Source organism: Impatiens glandulifera, chromosome 5, assembly GCF_907164915.1.
Source record: "Impatiens glandulifera chromosome 5, dImpGla2.1, whole genome shotgun sequence".
NCBI classification, from domain to species: domain Eukaryota; kingdom Viridiplantae; phylum Streptophyta; class Magnoliopsida; order Ericales; family Balsaminaceae; genus Impatiens; species Impatiens glandulifera.
In genome coordinates this window covers 43,556,280-43,574,332 of record NC_061866.1, presented here as the reverse complement: position 1 = coordinate 43,574,332, position 18,053 = coordinate 43,556,280, and the positions used below count along the sequence as shown (strand labels likewise).

Genomic DNA, 18,053 nt, shown 5'->3' with positions numbered 1-18,053 from the left:
TTAGATTCAATTCTAATTTTCTTATTTGTTTGATCATTAATATTAAGTAAAGATAATTTAAATGATAAGAGTTTTAGTTAATAGATCATAGTCTCTTAGTTTGATTCAAGAAATTTTGACATATAATGTTTTATTTAGTTTAATTTTTTACCCTTTTCATTTTTTGTATGTCTGCTGTTGAGATTTTTTTGTGATTTGTGTAAATTTATTTGAACAAATTAGAAACTAAAACATTTATTTAATGGTGGTTGTAACATTACTTAGTATTTTTCTATAGTTAGAAAGTTTATTTTCATTATTGCAAGAGAATTAAACATTGTTTCTACAATATAGATATATAAATTCTCTATCATCTTTATGTATGTTGATTTCTAATATTAAGCCTAATCTTATATAAATGTATATTTATAAAACTCATATTAGAAAACCTAATCTTATATGAATGTATATTATAAATTTCATAACCTTCTTCCCTGGCACAAATTTCATTCATATTACAATAAAGTTTTAATTTCTCATTGTTTTTCATATTTATTATATATTAAAATGTTACTTGTAGATCATTGAAACTATTACTTATTATATTCTAAAAATAAACTAGATTATTCCTATGGAAAGTCTACTTTCATATGTTTAAAATAAATTTAAAAAATTTAGTTAGATGATCATTCAAGTGATTTAATAAAAATTGATAATGAGATACACTAATAAATCCAAATAAAACAAACCCTTAATTAACTAGCTTTTCAGACTTCAGAGTTACTTAAACCAAGTATCATAGAGTAATAAACCCTAAAAACAGAAGACAGCAAATTAAGCATATCTATTGTACTACTACCTAGTACTAATCCAGATAGAAATTACAGTCCACAGCAAACAAAACAACAGTTCAAACAACAATTTAGAAAAATAAACACTAATCATACCCCAAGGTTCTTCATCTTCGCCTCCAAATCATCGTGTTCTCCATCATCTTCTCCGGCCTCATCATCGTCTTCATCATCATATTCGCGACCCTCAGGATCATTCTCATCCAAAGGACCCAACAAACTTGGATCCGACTTGAAAATACTCTTCAACTCATCAACACCTTCATCAGATATAAAATTACCATTAAGATTCAACAACTTAAACTCGGGTCTACCAACCATAGCCTGCGCAGAAATCCTAGCCCCAGCCCTCCTAATCGAGTTAACACTCAAATCAACTTCCTTCAGTTGTCCATGGCCAGACTCCAATGCTGCAATAATCAGAATAACACCTTCATCCTTGAGCTCATTCTCAGACAGGTTCAAATTCACAAGTGATTGCTTCTCATTTATACATTCAGCTAGAACTGAAGCAGCTTCAGCAGTGATATCGTTTCCAGCCATGTCAAGAACTTCAAGCAAAGGAGAATATTCTTTTATAGCATTCGATATAGCTATCGCTCCTTCGTCTTCCAAATTCAAGTAACTCAAGTATATCTCAGTTATAAGACTCCCACATTTCTCAAGGGCTTTTCCGAGCGATATTCCTGCTTCTACTCCAAACATGTTGTCTCGTAAATCCAGCCTCTTCAAATGTGCACAAGTTTCGAGAGCTTCGCACAATGCGATCCCACCGTCGGATCCAACTCGAGTCGACGAGCATCGGAAATCCTCCAACAATTGAGATCGTCTCACAATTTCCGCAATTGCTAGGGCTCCTTCGTCTCCAGTCATATTGTTATGGAAGTGCAGAACTTTGAGATTTTCGGTCGAAGGAATTAGCTCGGAAACAGCTCGGGCAGCTTCTTCGGAGATTCCATCGTTCATTAAATAGAGCTTTTCCAAACGGGACTGTGACTTCAGAAGCTTCTCGAATGCCCTAACACCTTTCTCACCCAATGCATTGTTCGAGAGATCTAGAGATTTCAATACGGCTCCTTCTAGTGCGGCCGAGAATATATTCATGACCTGAAGAGCTTCTTCTTCTGGCCTACCAGCCACAAAATCCGATAGATCGACCTCTTCCAACTGATTCTTAACAGATTCAAGTATAGGTTTCGCGACATTGGCTGCGCCCAAACCGAAGCTTCGGTTGCTAAAGCATATCTTGGTAAAAGTGTTTCCTGGTTCCTTCAGTGGCTTCAAAAGCTCCAAAGCCTCCTCTTCTTCGATAAAGGCACGTTGCCCTTTAGATATATCAAAGCAAGTCTCTTTTGGGACCGCTTTGGTTCTAGGGCCGGCTTTGAGGATTTCCAAAATTTGCTTGCTGCATTCCTTAGCATATAGCTGGACAGCAGAACTTCCATCACCATCAGGCTCCTTCTCATAGTGGTCATTAGTAGTAACGAAAGCAGTTTCTTCAATTTCCTTTGCATTTTCTGCAGCTTCTTCCTTACTCAAACTACCATACTTTTTGGTGAAAATAGATTGGCTGGAGAGATTATTGGTGATTCTCTCTATGAGCATTAGGCGGGTATTCTGGCTTGGAGGCCATAGCTTGATAGAAAATGTCCGGGGCTGTGGAATTGATGTCGGGTTCATCTCCATTTCAACAAATGCTCCAAATGGTACCTGACACCAGTTACATTATACAATTTGAATATAACAGCTTTGATAATAAATATATATTCATATATAAATAAATGTTTGTGTGGTGAAAGATCTAAGTGCATTGTCAAAACATCAACGAGAATTACATATAGCATACTATATTTGAAGTTTGTGCAAGGTTGAGAACAAAATGGAGGAATTCTTTAAAAAAATCATATCTATGCAGAGTTTATTGAGCACTGGCTATAGGAAATCCTTTTACTGGGACAGTTCCTCCAAGTCAGGTGGAGCAAGACTTATTGTGGGAAGATATATTTTCAGCAGAATCAGGAAGCTTCATTTGGAAACACCATTGCTGTTACATGTGTGGATCCAAATGGAATCACATTGGAGACTGGGTGTATTTGAATTCAGTATTTGGCAGTTTCTTTGCCACATCCTGATCCAGAAACAAGAGTGTTTCCAAATAGGGCTGAAGTTTCTTCTTATTTGTGACTAAAAAGATAGGCAGACATCCTTCTAGCCCATGGTTTATGGAGGATAGCTTGTGACTTGTGAGTACAACAAAGGAATGATTGAAGAGCTTCATAAGGGGATTCTACGGGAAGGATGGTAAGGGAATTTCATGGATTGGAATGGAGTTTGTTGACAAATGAACAATTGAGAGTTCAATGCAAAGAACACACATTCTCACAAAAGGATAATGCTTTTGCATGATATTCAGATTGGAAATAGATCTCTGGAGGAGTGCTGAACCCCTTTGGTTTGAGCTGCAGTTAACAAAAATTAAAAGAGAAAGATACAAAAGAAGATGATGAGGTTAGAGATATACTCAACTCTTTATTTGCAACAGATCAATGCTAACCAAAGGGACATCAATCAATGAAAAATGGCCATTAAATGTGACTTCACCATCAAATCTTTGTACAACCTCCTTATGGAAAATTATATTTTTGGCTGTGGAAAGTCACTTGGGTAATTAAGGAAGGTTTATTTTTATATCTGGTGCATTGTGTAAACAAGCCCAAAAGACGCCATTTGGAAAATTGATATTGAAAATTGTTTATCTTAACAATTTTAAACTTAATCTATTTTACATTCATTGTATACTTACTAAAAAGATGAATATATGTATTCTCTGTTGAGACACGGGATTAATATAAGCCTGGAGACTTTCAGAACTAAGTATTATATGTATATTTTTTCTGGAAAGGAAAATATGAGTTCATTAGAGGTTAAGTGCTCAGTTGTGAACAGTTCAAGTCCTCACGAGGGTTTATATTTTGTGCATTATTTTTTTATCAGGTTTCTAGGTTCTAGTTTTCTGGATAGAAAAATATTACCCTCCGTGATTTTCTTACTCAATGAGAGAAAAACTCTATTAATACAAACTTTAAAATTTTAAATGAACCAAGATTAACACCAACAAAACCATAGAGCAATGAACATGAAAACAAGAATCCAGATATTCAATGGATTATCCTTGTAACATAAGGTTTGCTCAAAAACAACAAAAGACCAAGCACAAAAATCACCAATTTAACATGAAAACAGACAGTTCATGGAAGAGACTCACTCACCAACACTTTCAGTTAGAAATGTCCTACATTCAGGATTGTATGTTTGATATATTAGCACAATCACAAAAGGACTAACTTAATAACATATTACAACTCCATAAATTAAGAAACCAAGACAAATATCCATCAGACAATAATATCTCAAATCACTACTCACATCTTAACTCATGCATTCTGTATATTGTTGGAATAACAAATAATAAGAAGCCAGATACAAGAAAACTCAATGATAAACATTATGCATTTAAACCTATATAAACAAACACCACATCATGTGACATCGGTTTTACTTATCTCAGGCAATACTAAACATTACTGATATTGTCCATAGTACAGAAGTTATATCCCCAACTTACTTACATATCTTCTTCAGCGCCACAAATGATAAACTCTAAAACTAAATGAAGAGTATCACAAGTTAAGTACAAGCCAGAAATCTTGATGTAGTTATCTCTTCTTTTTGTCAAGACAAATTTTAACCTAATCATAATACCCATTAACCTCTGTATAGCATTCAGGCAAGTGAGAAGCAATGAAATGAACCCAAATGTTATCATACTTAGATTAAATTAACTTTCAAAAAAGGTCAAAGAATGTTGAAATGAAACACATCAAAAACATAATCTTAAGAACAGGGTTTATCTATTCCGTAAACCTTCAAGAACCCAATAAATAGGTCTCATCAAACGTTTCGAAATTACAACTAAACAAAAATCACACATAAACCCACATTTTAATAGATCTGGAAGTTTATAATTACAAGTCGTTCATTCATAGATTCGAAATGAAGTGTGGATTGAAACCCTAACTAAAAAATCTACAACAATGTAAAGTAAACACATAGTTAGAAAGAGGAAAGAATGAACATTTACCGCTGATGATTCGCCGGCGGTGTCAGAAAACACAGGTACAGACAGTGAGAAGAACAATGAGGGCTAGAAACCAGACAGACAGATAAAGAGAGGAAATGAGGAACTTCCTTTTTATCTTCAGACACAAAATCGGGAGCGAAAACACACTTTGTTTTAAAACCTAAATGTGGCTCCAAAAAAAAATTATGTTGGGCCTTGTTTGGTTTCTGGTAAACTCTAGGATTTCTTAGGCTACGGCTATTTGAGATGATGGGGCAATTGTTTTTTTTATTATTTGAACTAATATCATTATTCATTATATCAGTTAAAATAATACATAAGAATTTACAAAGTAACATAAATAAATAAATCAATTCTTATACTAAAATAGATTCAAACTGATTTTCAAAGTAACATAAATAAATCATTTCTTATACTAAAATAGATTCAAACGAGTAGTCAAAGTTGAAAGAAATGCTTTAAATTAAATTGCTGAAATCAGGAACATGATTATAAGAAATTGTGTTAATTTATTTTAAAGAATATATTTTAATTTAATATATATATTAAACAAGCGCAAATATAAAATTGCTTCAAACTATCAATTATCCACAATCATAATATCTTCTAGTATAAGATGACTTTGGGAGTTGGGACTGACTTTTTTTACCCAATTTTCACTGTGGTTCAAGTTTGAAATTATTTTATTAAATAGGTTCAAACTTTGAGTTAACTCATTTGAGACGAAAATTTTGATGAAAAAGTCCTAAAAATAGCTTTAAATGCGCTGGTCAAATGGCACAAATGAGCACTTTAAAATATTCTAACGAAATTATCCGTCTCACGCAAAAGGGACAAGATCGTCACGCGAAGTGACATGATCGTCACGCAAATGACATGATCGTCACGCGGAGTGCAAGATCATTCTGGACTTTTCACATGTCTTTTTCTTTGCATGACTCCCATTTGCGTTTGGTAAATAAGGTATTTTCGTAAAAAAAAAATTAAAAGGATCACCCGTATAATTTAATTTATGCGCGGGTCAATTGAAAACATTAATTTCATTAATTTATTTGATTTGATACAAAACAAAATAAGTTTATTAAGAAAGAAAAGAAGCCAATTTCTGGATCATCTTCTTCGCAATCTCAGTTTCAGGATAACTAATATGAAAACCATGGCCGCCTCCTTCGGCTTCATAAAGCTCAATTTCTCCTTCCCAACCGCTTTCTCTCACTACATCACAATAATGAATTCCCCTTTCCTTAAAACTATCTTTCTCCCCCACGCATACCAACAACCTTGAGCACCCTAACCCGCTTAAATCCGACCCGAATGGATTTATCATCGGATTATCGATTCCCTTCGCCGCCGATGGATACACAAACTCCCAAACTCGACATATCATACGCTCCAGGTGCCCTGTCTCCGGTTCCGACCTGATCATTTACATATCCAAAGACTATTCAAATTTATCAAATGTTTTTTCTAAATTAAGCATTTTTTATTTGTCACCTAAATTAATTTCGACAAATCAGAATACATAATAACAAAAAAAAAAACCAAAATAATACTCAATTTCGACAAATCAGAATACATAATAACAAAAAAAACCCAAAATAATACTCAATTTTATACAAATACGTAAAAAAAAACGTCTTTAATATAATTTCGTTTAAAAACATGACAAATTAATTAGAAAAACGAATATAATATGTTAATATAGGGCCGAAATTTTGGACTCGGACACGACCACGAAAAAATCAAATTAGGGTCCTATATTTTTTTTTGAGTCAAAATTAAGTCAACTTTTTTACTTGATTAATAAACAGGTCAAATCGGGTCGACCTGAAAAGACCCAAAGTAGACTAAATAATTCGTTTACAAGTTTTTTTGTTGTCGTTGAATTTTGTGGTTTTCTTTCTTTCTTTACTCACTCACTCTTTTTTTTTTTTTAATCTTTTTAAACGATTTTGTGATTTAATTTCATATTTGCTTTGTCTTGATATCATTTTAATTTGAAATAAAAGATCTGAATTAATTACATCGGTTGAGTTCAAGTTAAGTTAGGTAAATCGGGTCGGGTCAATCACATACATAAACATGTCATCTTCTATTTAAAGATTTCGATACAAATTATTAAACATCTTAGGTTTAAGTTAATATCGCACCACTTTTAACCTGTCATTGACTAGAATTGTCACCCTACATCCAAATAATATGAAAAATGTTTTGTCCATTTTGTTTAAAAACACAATTCAAAGTTCTATAAGAAAAAACTGACTCTAAGTTCAATTTCATTCAACTAATAATTTATTTTCAAATAATCAATGTTTTTTTTTAACATACCTGACAGGAGTTGACCCCCAAAAGACAGGTAGAGAAAGGAAGGCACCGAGTATCTTCACATCTCCAAGAAGAGATTCCGATCCGGCACGCACGACCATGTTATGGGCAATATTAGCTCCGGTGGCATCGCCGCCGATATAGAGACGGTTGAAATCGCCGTGGTCAGACAACCACTGTTCTCTATGAACACTGACATCGTCATCATCATCGACAAGATGAGACGAAACCCACCGGAGAGCGGTCCAAGAATCATCGTACGCAATCGGAAGAGGGTGTTCGGGAGCTTGTCGGAATTCGACAGACACGGCTAGAACTCCGGCTTGGTCGACAAGGCGATTAAGGTATCGTTGATGGAGAAAGGAAAAGGCGGATTCGACGCAGAAACCACCGCCGTGGAAGTAGATTAAGATCGGAAGTTTTTTTCCGGCTTGTGACGTCAACTTGGGGAGGTAGAGTCGGGCGGAGATGTTTGGAGAAACGGAGACGTCTTTCGAGGAGACTCCGGTGACGGTATCTTCGGTTGTCGGCTCGACTATGTCGGAGCCGACAAGACGTTCGACGGTACCGTCGGAGTAGAATCTTACGAGTGGGAGGAGCTCGGAAACTACCTCTTTTGGCCCTGTGGAAGAAGACATGATTATGCAAACATGCAAATGGGTAAATGATATTTATATGCACTTTAATAATTTTACCAATAATTTAATATAATTTTATTCAATATTAAAGATAATAATTGTAACAATAATTGTGATTATTATATTTCTGTTAAGTAATTTAGCTAAGCAAAGTGGTCCTGTAATTATTATATTACTTAGCTAAGCAAAGTGGTCCAATTTACATAGAAATTGACCAAGTTGTCATTTTGCATTTATAAAACAAGCACCAACCAAAGTCATTACTATAAAACTTGGGCCGGATTTAGCGTAAGCCTAGCAAGCTCTTAGGCCACGTGGGTCGGATCTAGGGTAAACTTAAGTGGACAAGGACAGCCCATTTAATAAAATCGAAGATAAATAATTAAATTTATTGTATATTTAAAATTAAAAACTTTTATTCGGTTATGTGTTCAAATCTAATTAAATAAAAATAATATTTTTATTAATTTTTTAAACAATATCTAAGAAACCCCAAAAAAAATAATTTCACATTCTTCAATCGGGGGACTAGAGCAGCCCAAAAACTCGAGACCGACACTATAAAACTCTTACTTTATGACTCTTTAAATTAGAAATTTTTAAGAAAAAATGATAGTAAATAATATATATATATATATATGAATGTAGCTAGAGAGTTAATATTATACCTCATAACAATTATTTATTTTCATTCTCATTTAGAGAGTTAAGTAAAACATAACATGTAAATTTAGTCTATTATGATCTATTTTTGTCCCTTAAACTTTTTTTAGTGGGTTTGTAATTTTTAAATGATGTTTTTTTTATCGTTTTAACTCCATTATCGATAGATTACTTAAAAAATACTATGTTAAATAAATTTTTGTAGTGTTAAACATAGTATTTTATATGCTTATTGGGTATACAAATATTTTTAATTATAATCCTATCTATATTCATATTTAAATAATGTTTTTGATAAACATAAATATTTTCCAATCAAAATCATTAAACATGATAAAAGTTCAAAAGTCCATTGGACTCAATTAAATGTTAAAAAACTATTGTATTTGGACAAAAGTTTTAAAATATAATTTATCTATTATAGAGTTAATGAGATATATTCTTTGAGTAGATGTCATGCTTAAACCATTAGGCCTCTTGACAAATGTTATTAAAGTATTTATTATATACATTGTTTACAAATATCTCTTAATTTGATATTTTTTCCTTTGTATTTGAACCTTATTTTTCTTCCATTTTGTTGTAATGGTAAAGTTAATGATTTAATTCACATATTTACAAAGATCCATATATCTTTGTATCTCCCATTGATCAATCTCTTAAGTTTTGGCATTATCTTATAGCCTAAACATTTAGTGTTTGAGGTGTTCCTCAAGAAGGGTAAATGGGTAATAATGTCTTAGTGGTAAATGAATCTAAAGTCAAATTTAAAAATAAATAAATAGCAATCTCATAATGATTTGGTTAATGAAGATGATAATTGATACATATGTATATGTATATATATATATGCTCACCCGAATTCATCGCGATTTCTTTTAATAGAAGAAATGTTTTGGTACAACATGGATTATAGTCCATTACAAGATGACCTAAGTCTATTACAAGATGACTGAGATCAAAATGCTTATTTTGTTTCTATGTCACTTAATTTCCAATTGTCACATTCTTTAGTGAGTTAATTATGCTTCTCAAATCTTGAAAATTTAATATTTGTGTAATAAGTGAACTAAATAAAATTATATTTGTTATTAAAGTTGGTGTTCTCGTAAATATACTACTTCCAACACAGAAGCTAAGTCTAAGTTAGTGTCCTTTATTTTCAACTTTTTTTTTAGCTTGGTTGAGAGTTCACATTTTCATCATCTTTGGTCAAATTAAGTTCACCATAGAGACATTCATAAACTGCTATAATTATAAAATATGTAAACTATCGTTTCAATATTGAGGAATTTGATCTACCTGTAACAAGGAAACTACTAATGGAGAAGATGAGGAAGATTTAATTGTTGAATAACATACCGTACAATGAGTTTTTAAGGAATTGAATTGTAATATGAGTGAGTATATCATATAAGTTAGACAATGTATTGGGTATACAATAAGCAATTGAAATATTTGATAATTGGGAAAAAAGAAGTCTTGAAAATGCAGATAAAAAAAAAGAAAAAAAAGAAGTAAAGTATCTAGGCTTCAATGAGTGTAAAGTTATGTGTGACAATCAAAAGATCAACATCAATGGGGATTGGACAAAAGTTTTGTACAATATACATTGCATTATTTAAAAAAATATTAGATTGTTAAAGAATTACAAATCCATCCTAAAACCACTAGTTCAAGTATGATTTTTTTATCCCAATGAATAAGTAATTTGTATAATTTAGATTGTTAAAGATTTTTTTTAAGTAATTTATTTACTAGATAATATAAAATTTGTATTATTTTTATCCTAATAAGTAACCCAGAAATTTAAGGTGTCATGTTAGTTCTCTTATTTCTTTTAAAAAATATATATTATTTTTATTCAATATTTATCCCTAATTTCATTGACAAATTTGATAAAATGACCGTAATAAATGTCTTAATTGGGAAAATGACTAACGCCTAATAAAAATTGCGCAAATGACCATTTCATATTTTCCGGACGAAAATACCCCGTCGCAAGACGATCGTGCCGTCGCGAACGTTTGTGCTGAACAATTATACTCAATTCAATATTGAATTTCCGTCGCGAGACGATCGTGCCAAACAATTATACTCAATTCAGTTTTAAATTTTCGTCGCGAGACGATCGTGCTGAACAATTATACTAAATTCAGTCTTTAATTTTTGTCGCGAGACGATCGTGACGCGACGAGTGTATTTTCGTCCGAAAAATAAGGAGCGGTGATTTGCATAATTTTTTTTAAGTGCTAGTCATTTCATTAAATTTTTCATTTGACTCTCATGGCAAAATGAAGTTCTTTAAAAGAATTTCATTTGACTTTGATTATTTTTAATGTTCTTTTTAAGTATTTTAATGATTAAGTGAATACTTCTATGCCTTTCTTCTCTTTTAGGTTTTTACAAAACCTATTCAAATCAAATTTTCAATCTATCATTTCTCAACAATCAATCACTCATTTCATTAATAAAAATACTAAAATACCTTTTATTTTAAATTATTATTTTTTATTTTATTCATATATATATCAATACCCTTTTAAGTTTTTTTACTAAAAATAATCATTACTTTCTTCAAATCATCACGATCATTATTTTTTTCCTTCTCTAGATTTTTTCAAAAACCCCAATCCGAATAAAGCCCTACATAATTTTAATTTTTTTCTATTTCCATTTATATTTATATTATTATGTATTTTCTCAATTCTCAACTAACTTAGTTATAATTTTGTCTCTCTTATTCTTTCCCACTCCACTCACTCCATCTCTTTCTTTCTCATTCTTTGCTTGCATGTTTCGCCTTGTTCTTATTCAACTTCACTACTCCACCCCCACTATCATCTTCTTCTTCTTCCTTGAAACCCATCAAAAACCCACTTCCATTTTCTCTCTAAAGCTCCCTTCTTCACTTACATTCTTCCTCCTCCAATCGCCATGCGTTTACTCTTCTTACATTCCCTCTTTCCCCTCATTATCCTCTTCCCTTTCACCTCCCAAAACCCTCATCCCCCAAGATGTAAGTTCTATCACTCTCTCTCGATATATAAAAAAACATAAACCCATTCATTGAATTGTTCAATTGTTTTTCTATCAGGGACATTGATTGATTGCGGTGCAACAACTTCATCAATAATCGGTGATCGGCATTGGCTACCGGACACAAATTATATCTCCTATGGAACACCCAAAACCCTAGAAACGATTGTGAATGATGTTACTTTATCAACCGTCCGAACATTTCCTTTGAGTGGAAACGTTAACAGAAAGTTTTGCTATCAAGTCCCGGTTTTCCGCTCGGCTAAGTATCTTGTCCGTACCACCTACTTCTATGGAGGAAACAGATCGCCGCCGGTGTTTGATCAGATGGTTGACGGGACATTTTGGAGTCCGGTGAATACGACAGACGATTTCATGAATGGTTTGGCTTCTTATTATGAGGGGATTTTTGTTGCTGGCGGGAAGAATATGAGTGTCTGTATTGCTGCAAATAGTTTTACGGATGCTGACCCGTTCATTTCAGCTTTAGAGCTAGTGATTTTGGAGAATTCATTGTACAATTCTACAGATTTTTCTAAGTATGGTTTGAGATTGGTGGCTAGACATAGTTTTGGGTATAATGGGTCCATCATAAGGTAATTTCTGCTGTTTAATTTCTGGAATTGCGTCTTATTTTCGAGTTGTCATTGATCAAATGGTTTTCAGCTTATTTGGTATATGTTCCTGGTTTAAATGTGCTAGATTTGGTTGGATTTTGGGTTCATATTCTATATAGAGTATTTTTTTTAGTGGGTTATTGGGTAATGATATTTTAGTCTTTTCTACTTGTATAAATAGAGATTATAAGTTATAACCTTTGATTACTTTTATGTTGGAAGTCTATAGTAGAACAAACTAAGTGCTTTAGAGCCTAGATTCATTTGCTTGAACTTAGGATTTGTTTTGAAGGTTCTATGGCTCTTTTTGCTTTGAAAGTTTTCAGTCTTATTTGGTTACAAGTTTGAAACTCAATTGGTCAGTTTAAATTGCAAAGGCAATGGTTAAGAACTTCTATTGTTTCAAAGGAAACAACAAGTTCCCTTTGATTCTAGTGTTGAAGCTTTGTGAAACCCGTTTGGTTTAGAAGCTTGTTAGGACTTGTAGTCAGAAGCATTTTGAAAACTGATTTGTTTTGAAAGATTTTGAAATCGTGTTTGATTTGAAGCTGTTTGAGGCCTATTTGGTTTAAAGCAACAAAATTGTTTTCTTGACTTGTGTTGTGGACCTGTTTTGTGCTTAGAGATGGTTAGTTTGGTTATGAGAAAGGATAATTTGTTTGAATCTTGAGAAGACATTTGTTTTGGTTCTCAAGTCTTTTGAGGCGGTCAAGGTCTGTTCAAGTTTATGTCTCGAGGTATTATATACTAGAACCGACAATTTAAACTCTGGTGTGATCAATATACCATAATTGCAGACTAAAAGCAAACTTTAGGTGAATCTAGCAGCTAAACAGAAGATCATATAGGATGTTATTTTTAATCCTTACATCTATCAGGTTTCCTGACGATCTATATGACCGATTCTGGGAGCCATTCGGGCAAAGTAATAATCCGATCTCAACATTCAGAAATGTTTCAGTCTCCGGTTTCTGGAACCTACCTCCATTGAAGGTGTTTCAGACAGATATGAAAAAAAACAAATCAAGCCCAATGGAGCTGTTATGGCCACCAATGAGTCTCCCTAAATCGACATACTATATGTCACTTTATTTTGCAGAAGATCACGGTTCATCTGAAGAAAACCCGAGAATGTTCTCTGTGACAGTCAATAACGTTGTCTACTACCAGAATCTAAATGTAACTCAAGCAGGTGTAATGGTATTTGCAAATCAGTGGCCACTAAATGGGGTCACAAAAATAACTTTAACTCCTCCAGCTGGCTCAAATGTTATTCCTTTGATTAATGCTGGAGAAGTTTTTGAAGTGCTTCCTGTAGGAGGAAGAACTCTCACACGAGATGGTTAGTTCAATACTTAAAATCAAACATTACCCTCATGCATTATTAGTTGATTATTATGATTTTTTTTTTCAGTTGCTGCTTTGGAACGTATAAAGAAGAGTCTCGATAACCCGCCAGTTGATTGGAATGGTGATCCTTGTTTACCTCTTGACTATAGATGGTCTGGAGTTACATGCTCTAATGGACCATCCGAAAGGATGCGTGTGAAGTCACTGTAAGTTTGTGTTAATGATTGTTAATACATGTTCCATAAAATTGAAAATTAAGCGATGAATTAGAAAATAAAAGCTGAATAAACCAAATGAAAATAACTGAATTTCAAGTACTTGGTAATTGGTATGCAAGTTGATTTGATAAAATGTAATACTTACTGTCGATATTTAAAGACTGTTTTACCTTTATAGTGATTTGAATTAATTTTTATGGGTTAAAGTTGTCTTTGAATGATCATAGCTATTTTTATGGTATATTTACAAAATTTCTCCTGTGAGCAGAAACCTTACTAATATGGGTCTCTCGGGATCTCTTTCACCCAGTCTTGCGAATTTGACAGCAATAAGCGACATGTCGGTACTCCAACCTTTTTTTCTTAAAAAAAAGGGAATTTTGATCAATTTAATGAACAATGTGAAGTAAGTCATGCATAATGCAACAGATGGCTTGGAAACAACAGTTTGTCAGGAGCAATTCCAAATCTGAGTCCATTGAAGTTCTTAAAGACTCTGTAAGATATAACTTCTCATTTTGAATTGATGAAAGAAAGAAAAAAAGGATTCTGGGCTATTGACATTAATTATGACATATTTGCTTTTATAATTACCAGCCATTTGGAATTCAATCGGCTTAATGGAGAGATTCCACCTTCACTTGGGGATATTAGGATTCTGAGTGAACTGTAAATTCTGTCTTCATCTCGTCTTCCATCTTCAACTCATTCAACAAGCTTCTTAGTTAGAACTGATGTAGCTATTTTCTTTTATTCAGTTTTTTGCAGGGTAACAACTTAACAGGTCAAGTTCCAAGGAAACTAAAAGAAAAATCCGGGTTGGAGTTAAGGTAAGACACGAAAAAGATGTTTTATTTTATATTTATTCATGTTACGAGATCATTCATCATGCTCGTCTTGCTTAATATAATAGGATTTCTCCTGGAAACCAATGATCGTATCGCCACCACCTTCATGATCTAGTTCCGCCACTTATACTCACAACGCAAGACTCACAACGCAAGACGAATAACATGATAATGTTGGTTTTAGTAGATGTGCTTGACTCAACTGTATACATATACATACCTACATTCATTCCATTTCTGTTGCTTCTTTGTACAAGTGATGTAAATTTGTTCCTATTGTATTTTTACATTAAAGATAATAAGATTTACTTAGAGCTTGTTTGATGATATCTTGAATATTTTGCAATAAAAAAACTGGATTGTATAATAAAATTTAAGGTCATCAATTTCACAAATTCAATATATATGATTTTATATTAAAAAATCGATTTATTAAGGTTGCATTTAGAGTTTATTAAAATAATCATTTAGTACTTGAAATATATTAATTAATATTATAATTAAATATTTTAATTAAAGAAGAAATAACCTATATACAGATTTTGTGAATTATTTTTTATTTAAAATTGAATATCTAAACAATTATCTAGCAATATTTTCAATCTAGTAAATCTGATTGAATATAACTTGCATAATAGAATTTTATTTAAATTTATAAAGTGATTTTTTTAAAAATGATTTAATGGATTTTAATATATATTGACAAAATAATTTTAAAAAATATATATTTTTTAATATTTTAGTTAATAAATTAAATAATAATTGTTTAATAAAATATTATTTGACATGATTATATAGAAACATATAATGTATTGTAAAAAAATCTTAATATTATCTAAAATATATATATATATATATATATATATATATATATATATATATAAAATTCAAAATTACTTATTTTTTTTTTATTCTTCGAGATCTGGAAATCCTTTAACTAGAATCCAATTTTTTTTCATTATTATTTTAATTAATTTTTTGTAAATATATATATTTTTTGTGTTTATGCCTTATGGTTATTTGTTTAAGAGATATTTGATTCAATCATTAAATAAATCATTTTTTTTATAAAAAAAAAAACAAAAAATTTATGCAGTCATTGGATACTGCTCTCTTCACATGAACTCACAAATATGGATTCAATTAAGGACTTTTTTATGTATGATTTTTTTATTTTTTCAAAATTTTATTCTAAAACTCAAAATCTCATTTTATTCATTATTTTAAATTTGTAACCATTTAATCACTACTTTTCTTTATTTAAATATCAACATTACCCTTATAATTAATCTATCTTTAAAAAACTTGACTTCTAACCATAAAAACTGATTTTTTAAAAAATTTAATCATACATGGTTTTTATTAGGAAAAAAAACTAGAAAAAACCACAATAACCACTACATCAAACAAACAAGCCCTAAGTCTATTGTAAAACATTAAACAATAAAAAAAAAAAAAAAACCAGATTAGCATATTCCCAAGAAGGATGAAGACATGCATAGATAATAAGAACAGCAAGGAATAGCAGATTTTCAGGTTCCCAAAAGAATCAAACTTTGAAATCTTCCATCGTCATCAATGAATGAATGAATGAATGATAACCCACAAATTACATTTCAGCTACAAGTCATTGTCATGTTAAAAAGACTCATAATCTTCCTCCATCAATTTTCATAGAATTCTTACAATGGACTATTGCCCCCTGTATTGAATTCTGCAATTCCTCCATTGATGATGATGATGGTATGTCACTACAAGACTTCACATGTCGGTTTTCATTTCCCCGGTGGTCATGGTGGTGGTGGTGATGGATTGGCGACGACAGACATGTCCCCGACATCGTCTTCCTTCTAGTATATATCAAATCCCCTGAAAACGAATCTTTACCTTTTCCATCTTTCCCACCAGTTTTCTTTATCCCATGTTCATGGGGCTTCATCTTTTCACAAAATGGTTTAACTTTCTTAAGATACTTGAGAATCATCTCCTTAGCAGACTTACCCTTCACACGTTTCTCCGACGATCTGGTTGTTTTACTATCATGTTTTGGTTCATTTTTGAAAACAGAAGTTAATCTAGATAAAGAATATTTGTTTTTTTTACTTATTCGCTTCACTTCGTCGTCTCCGGTGACGGAACTCGAACGAGCTGACTCAATATTAGTGGAGTAAATGAGATTAACATCGCTGGAGAATGAGGTTCTAGCGGATTCATTTGAACTCCGGCTGACAGTTGAATCACGTGAAGCGGCAAAGTTTGATGATGAAGATGATGATGAAGATGATAGTAAGATGGTTTGGACCATGGATAATCTAGGAGTGACATGAAGAGGAAGAAGCTTACCTTTGTAGAATAGATCGTCGGCGGGACATAAACCGCCGGCGGCGGATTTCCGAGGAGAGAGAGTGACGGCGAATTCGAAGTCTGGGGAGGTAGAAGATGGAGATTTGAATATATGGGTTGGTGATGAAGGTAGTGTTTGGGATTTTTTATGGGGTTTTGATGTTTTCCGATCCATTTTCGCCGTGATTATCGCCGGCGCCGGCGATCAATCTGGTTTGGAGAGAGGAAGAAGAAGAAGGAAGAATGAGAGTCTCTCTATCTGGTTATGATAGTATATGATATGATTGAACCGGATGGTTATGATAGTATATGATATGATTGAACCGGACTGGACCGGAACAAAGTTGACTGAATTTCACTTTAAATATTTATGTGATTATTATTTATAATTTTAAATAAAGTGATTACATAAATCTTTTTTATTTTATTTTATTTGGATTTACAACAAATTAACACTATGAAATGAAACCAATTTAGATTAAAGATTTTTTTAAGGTTAAAAACAATTTTTTTTTGGGAACTACTCTAATATAATCAAAGGCTATGAAGATGAATATTTTTTTAAAACAAATAGTATTATTATTCATCTGTATTTCTAATAAAAACAACAAATATATAAATATATTTTTATTTGTTAATAAAAATGTAGGATACAATTTTAAATTGGATTACAAAAACGTGTGTAAAGTTGGATTACAATAATTTGATTAAAAGATTTAGATTTCACTATATATTTTTTTAAAATCTAAATAGCATCTTATTTAGTTCTAATATGTTTAAATTATAAATATAATTTTAATTATACAATCCTCAAATATATTCTAAACGTTTTTTTTTTCTAGAAAATAACAAAATCTTTTTTAATTTTTTTTTATATAATACATAAAAAACATTATTAGTTTTATTTTATTAGTAAATTCAAACTAATCACTTTTAATTAAGTTTAGTTTATGGAATTAAATTATTTTAATATATATATATATATATATATATATATATATATATATATATATATAAATAGTTCATCTTTATTTTTTAAGT

The 18,053-nt window shown here is 31.7% G+C and overlaps 4 protein-coding genes across 4 annotated transcripts; 1 reads left to right on the top strand and 3 right to left on the bottom strand.

The window, feature by feature from the left end:
* Positions 1 to 708: 708 nt before the first annotated feature.
* On the bottom strand, positions 709 to 5,122 carry LOC124938030 (RAN GTPase-activating protein 2-like). The gene is made up of 2 exons (XM_047478392.1): positions 4,972 to 5,122; positions 709 to 2,540 (listed from the first exon to the last, which is right to left on the bottom strand). The coding sequence occupies exon 2, from the start codon at positions 2,514 to 2,516 to the stop codon at positions 921 to 923; it is 1,596 nt and encodes a 531-aa protein (XP_047334348.1). The 5' UTR covers positions 2,517 to 2,540; positions 4,972 to 5,122; the 3' UTR covers positions 709 to 920.
* A 918-nt stretch (positions 5,123 to 6,040) lies between these two features.
* On the bottom strand, positions 6,041 to 7,934 carry LOC124940485 (2-hydroxyisoflavanone dehydratase-like). Its single transcript, XM_047481011.1, has 2 exons — positions 7,300 to 7,934; positions 6,041 to 6,389 (listed from the first exon to the last, which is right to left on the bottom strand). The coding sequence occupies exons 1-2, from the start codon at positions 7,932 to 7,934 to the stop codon at positions 6,053 to 6,055; spliced, it is 972 nt and encodes a 323-aa protein (XP_047336967.1). The 3' UTR covers positions 6,041 to 6,052.
* A 3,420-nt stretch (positions 7,935 to 11,354) lies between these two features.
* On the top strand, positions 11,355 to 14,996 carry LOC124939901 (putative leucine-rich repeat receptor-like serine/threonine-protein kinase At2g14440). Its single transcript, XM_047480362.1, has 9 exons — positions 11,355 to 11,616; positions 11,695 to 12,232; positions 13,132 to 13,595; positions 13,668 to 13,809; positions 14,090 to 14,161; positions 14,251 to 14,319; positions 14,419 to 14,490; positions 14,580 to 14,651; positions 14,735 to 14,996. Exons 1-9 carry the CDS (start codon positions 11,535 to 11,537, stop codon positions 14,754 to 14,756), a joined length of 1,533 nt encoding a protein of 510 aa, XP_047336318.1. The 5' UTR covers positions 11,355 to 11,534; the 3' UTR covers positions 14,757 to 14,996.
* A 1,321-nt stretch (positions 14,997 to 16,317) lies between these two features.
* Positions 16,318 to 17,187, bottom strand: LOC124939434 (probable membrane-associated kinase regulator 1). The gene has a single exon (XM_047479911.1). It carries the CDS (start codon positions 17,185 to 17,187, stop codon positions 16,318 to 16,320), a length of 870 nt encoding a protein of 289 aa, XP_047335867.1.
* Between the last annotated feature and the right edge of the window lie 866 nt (positions 17,188 to 18,053).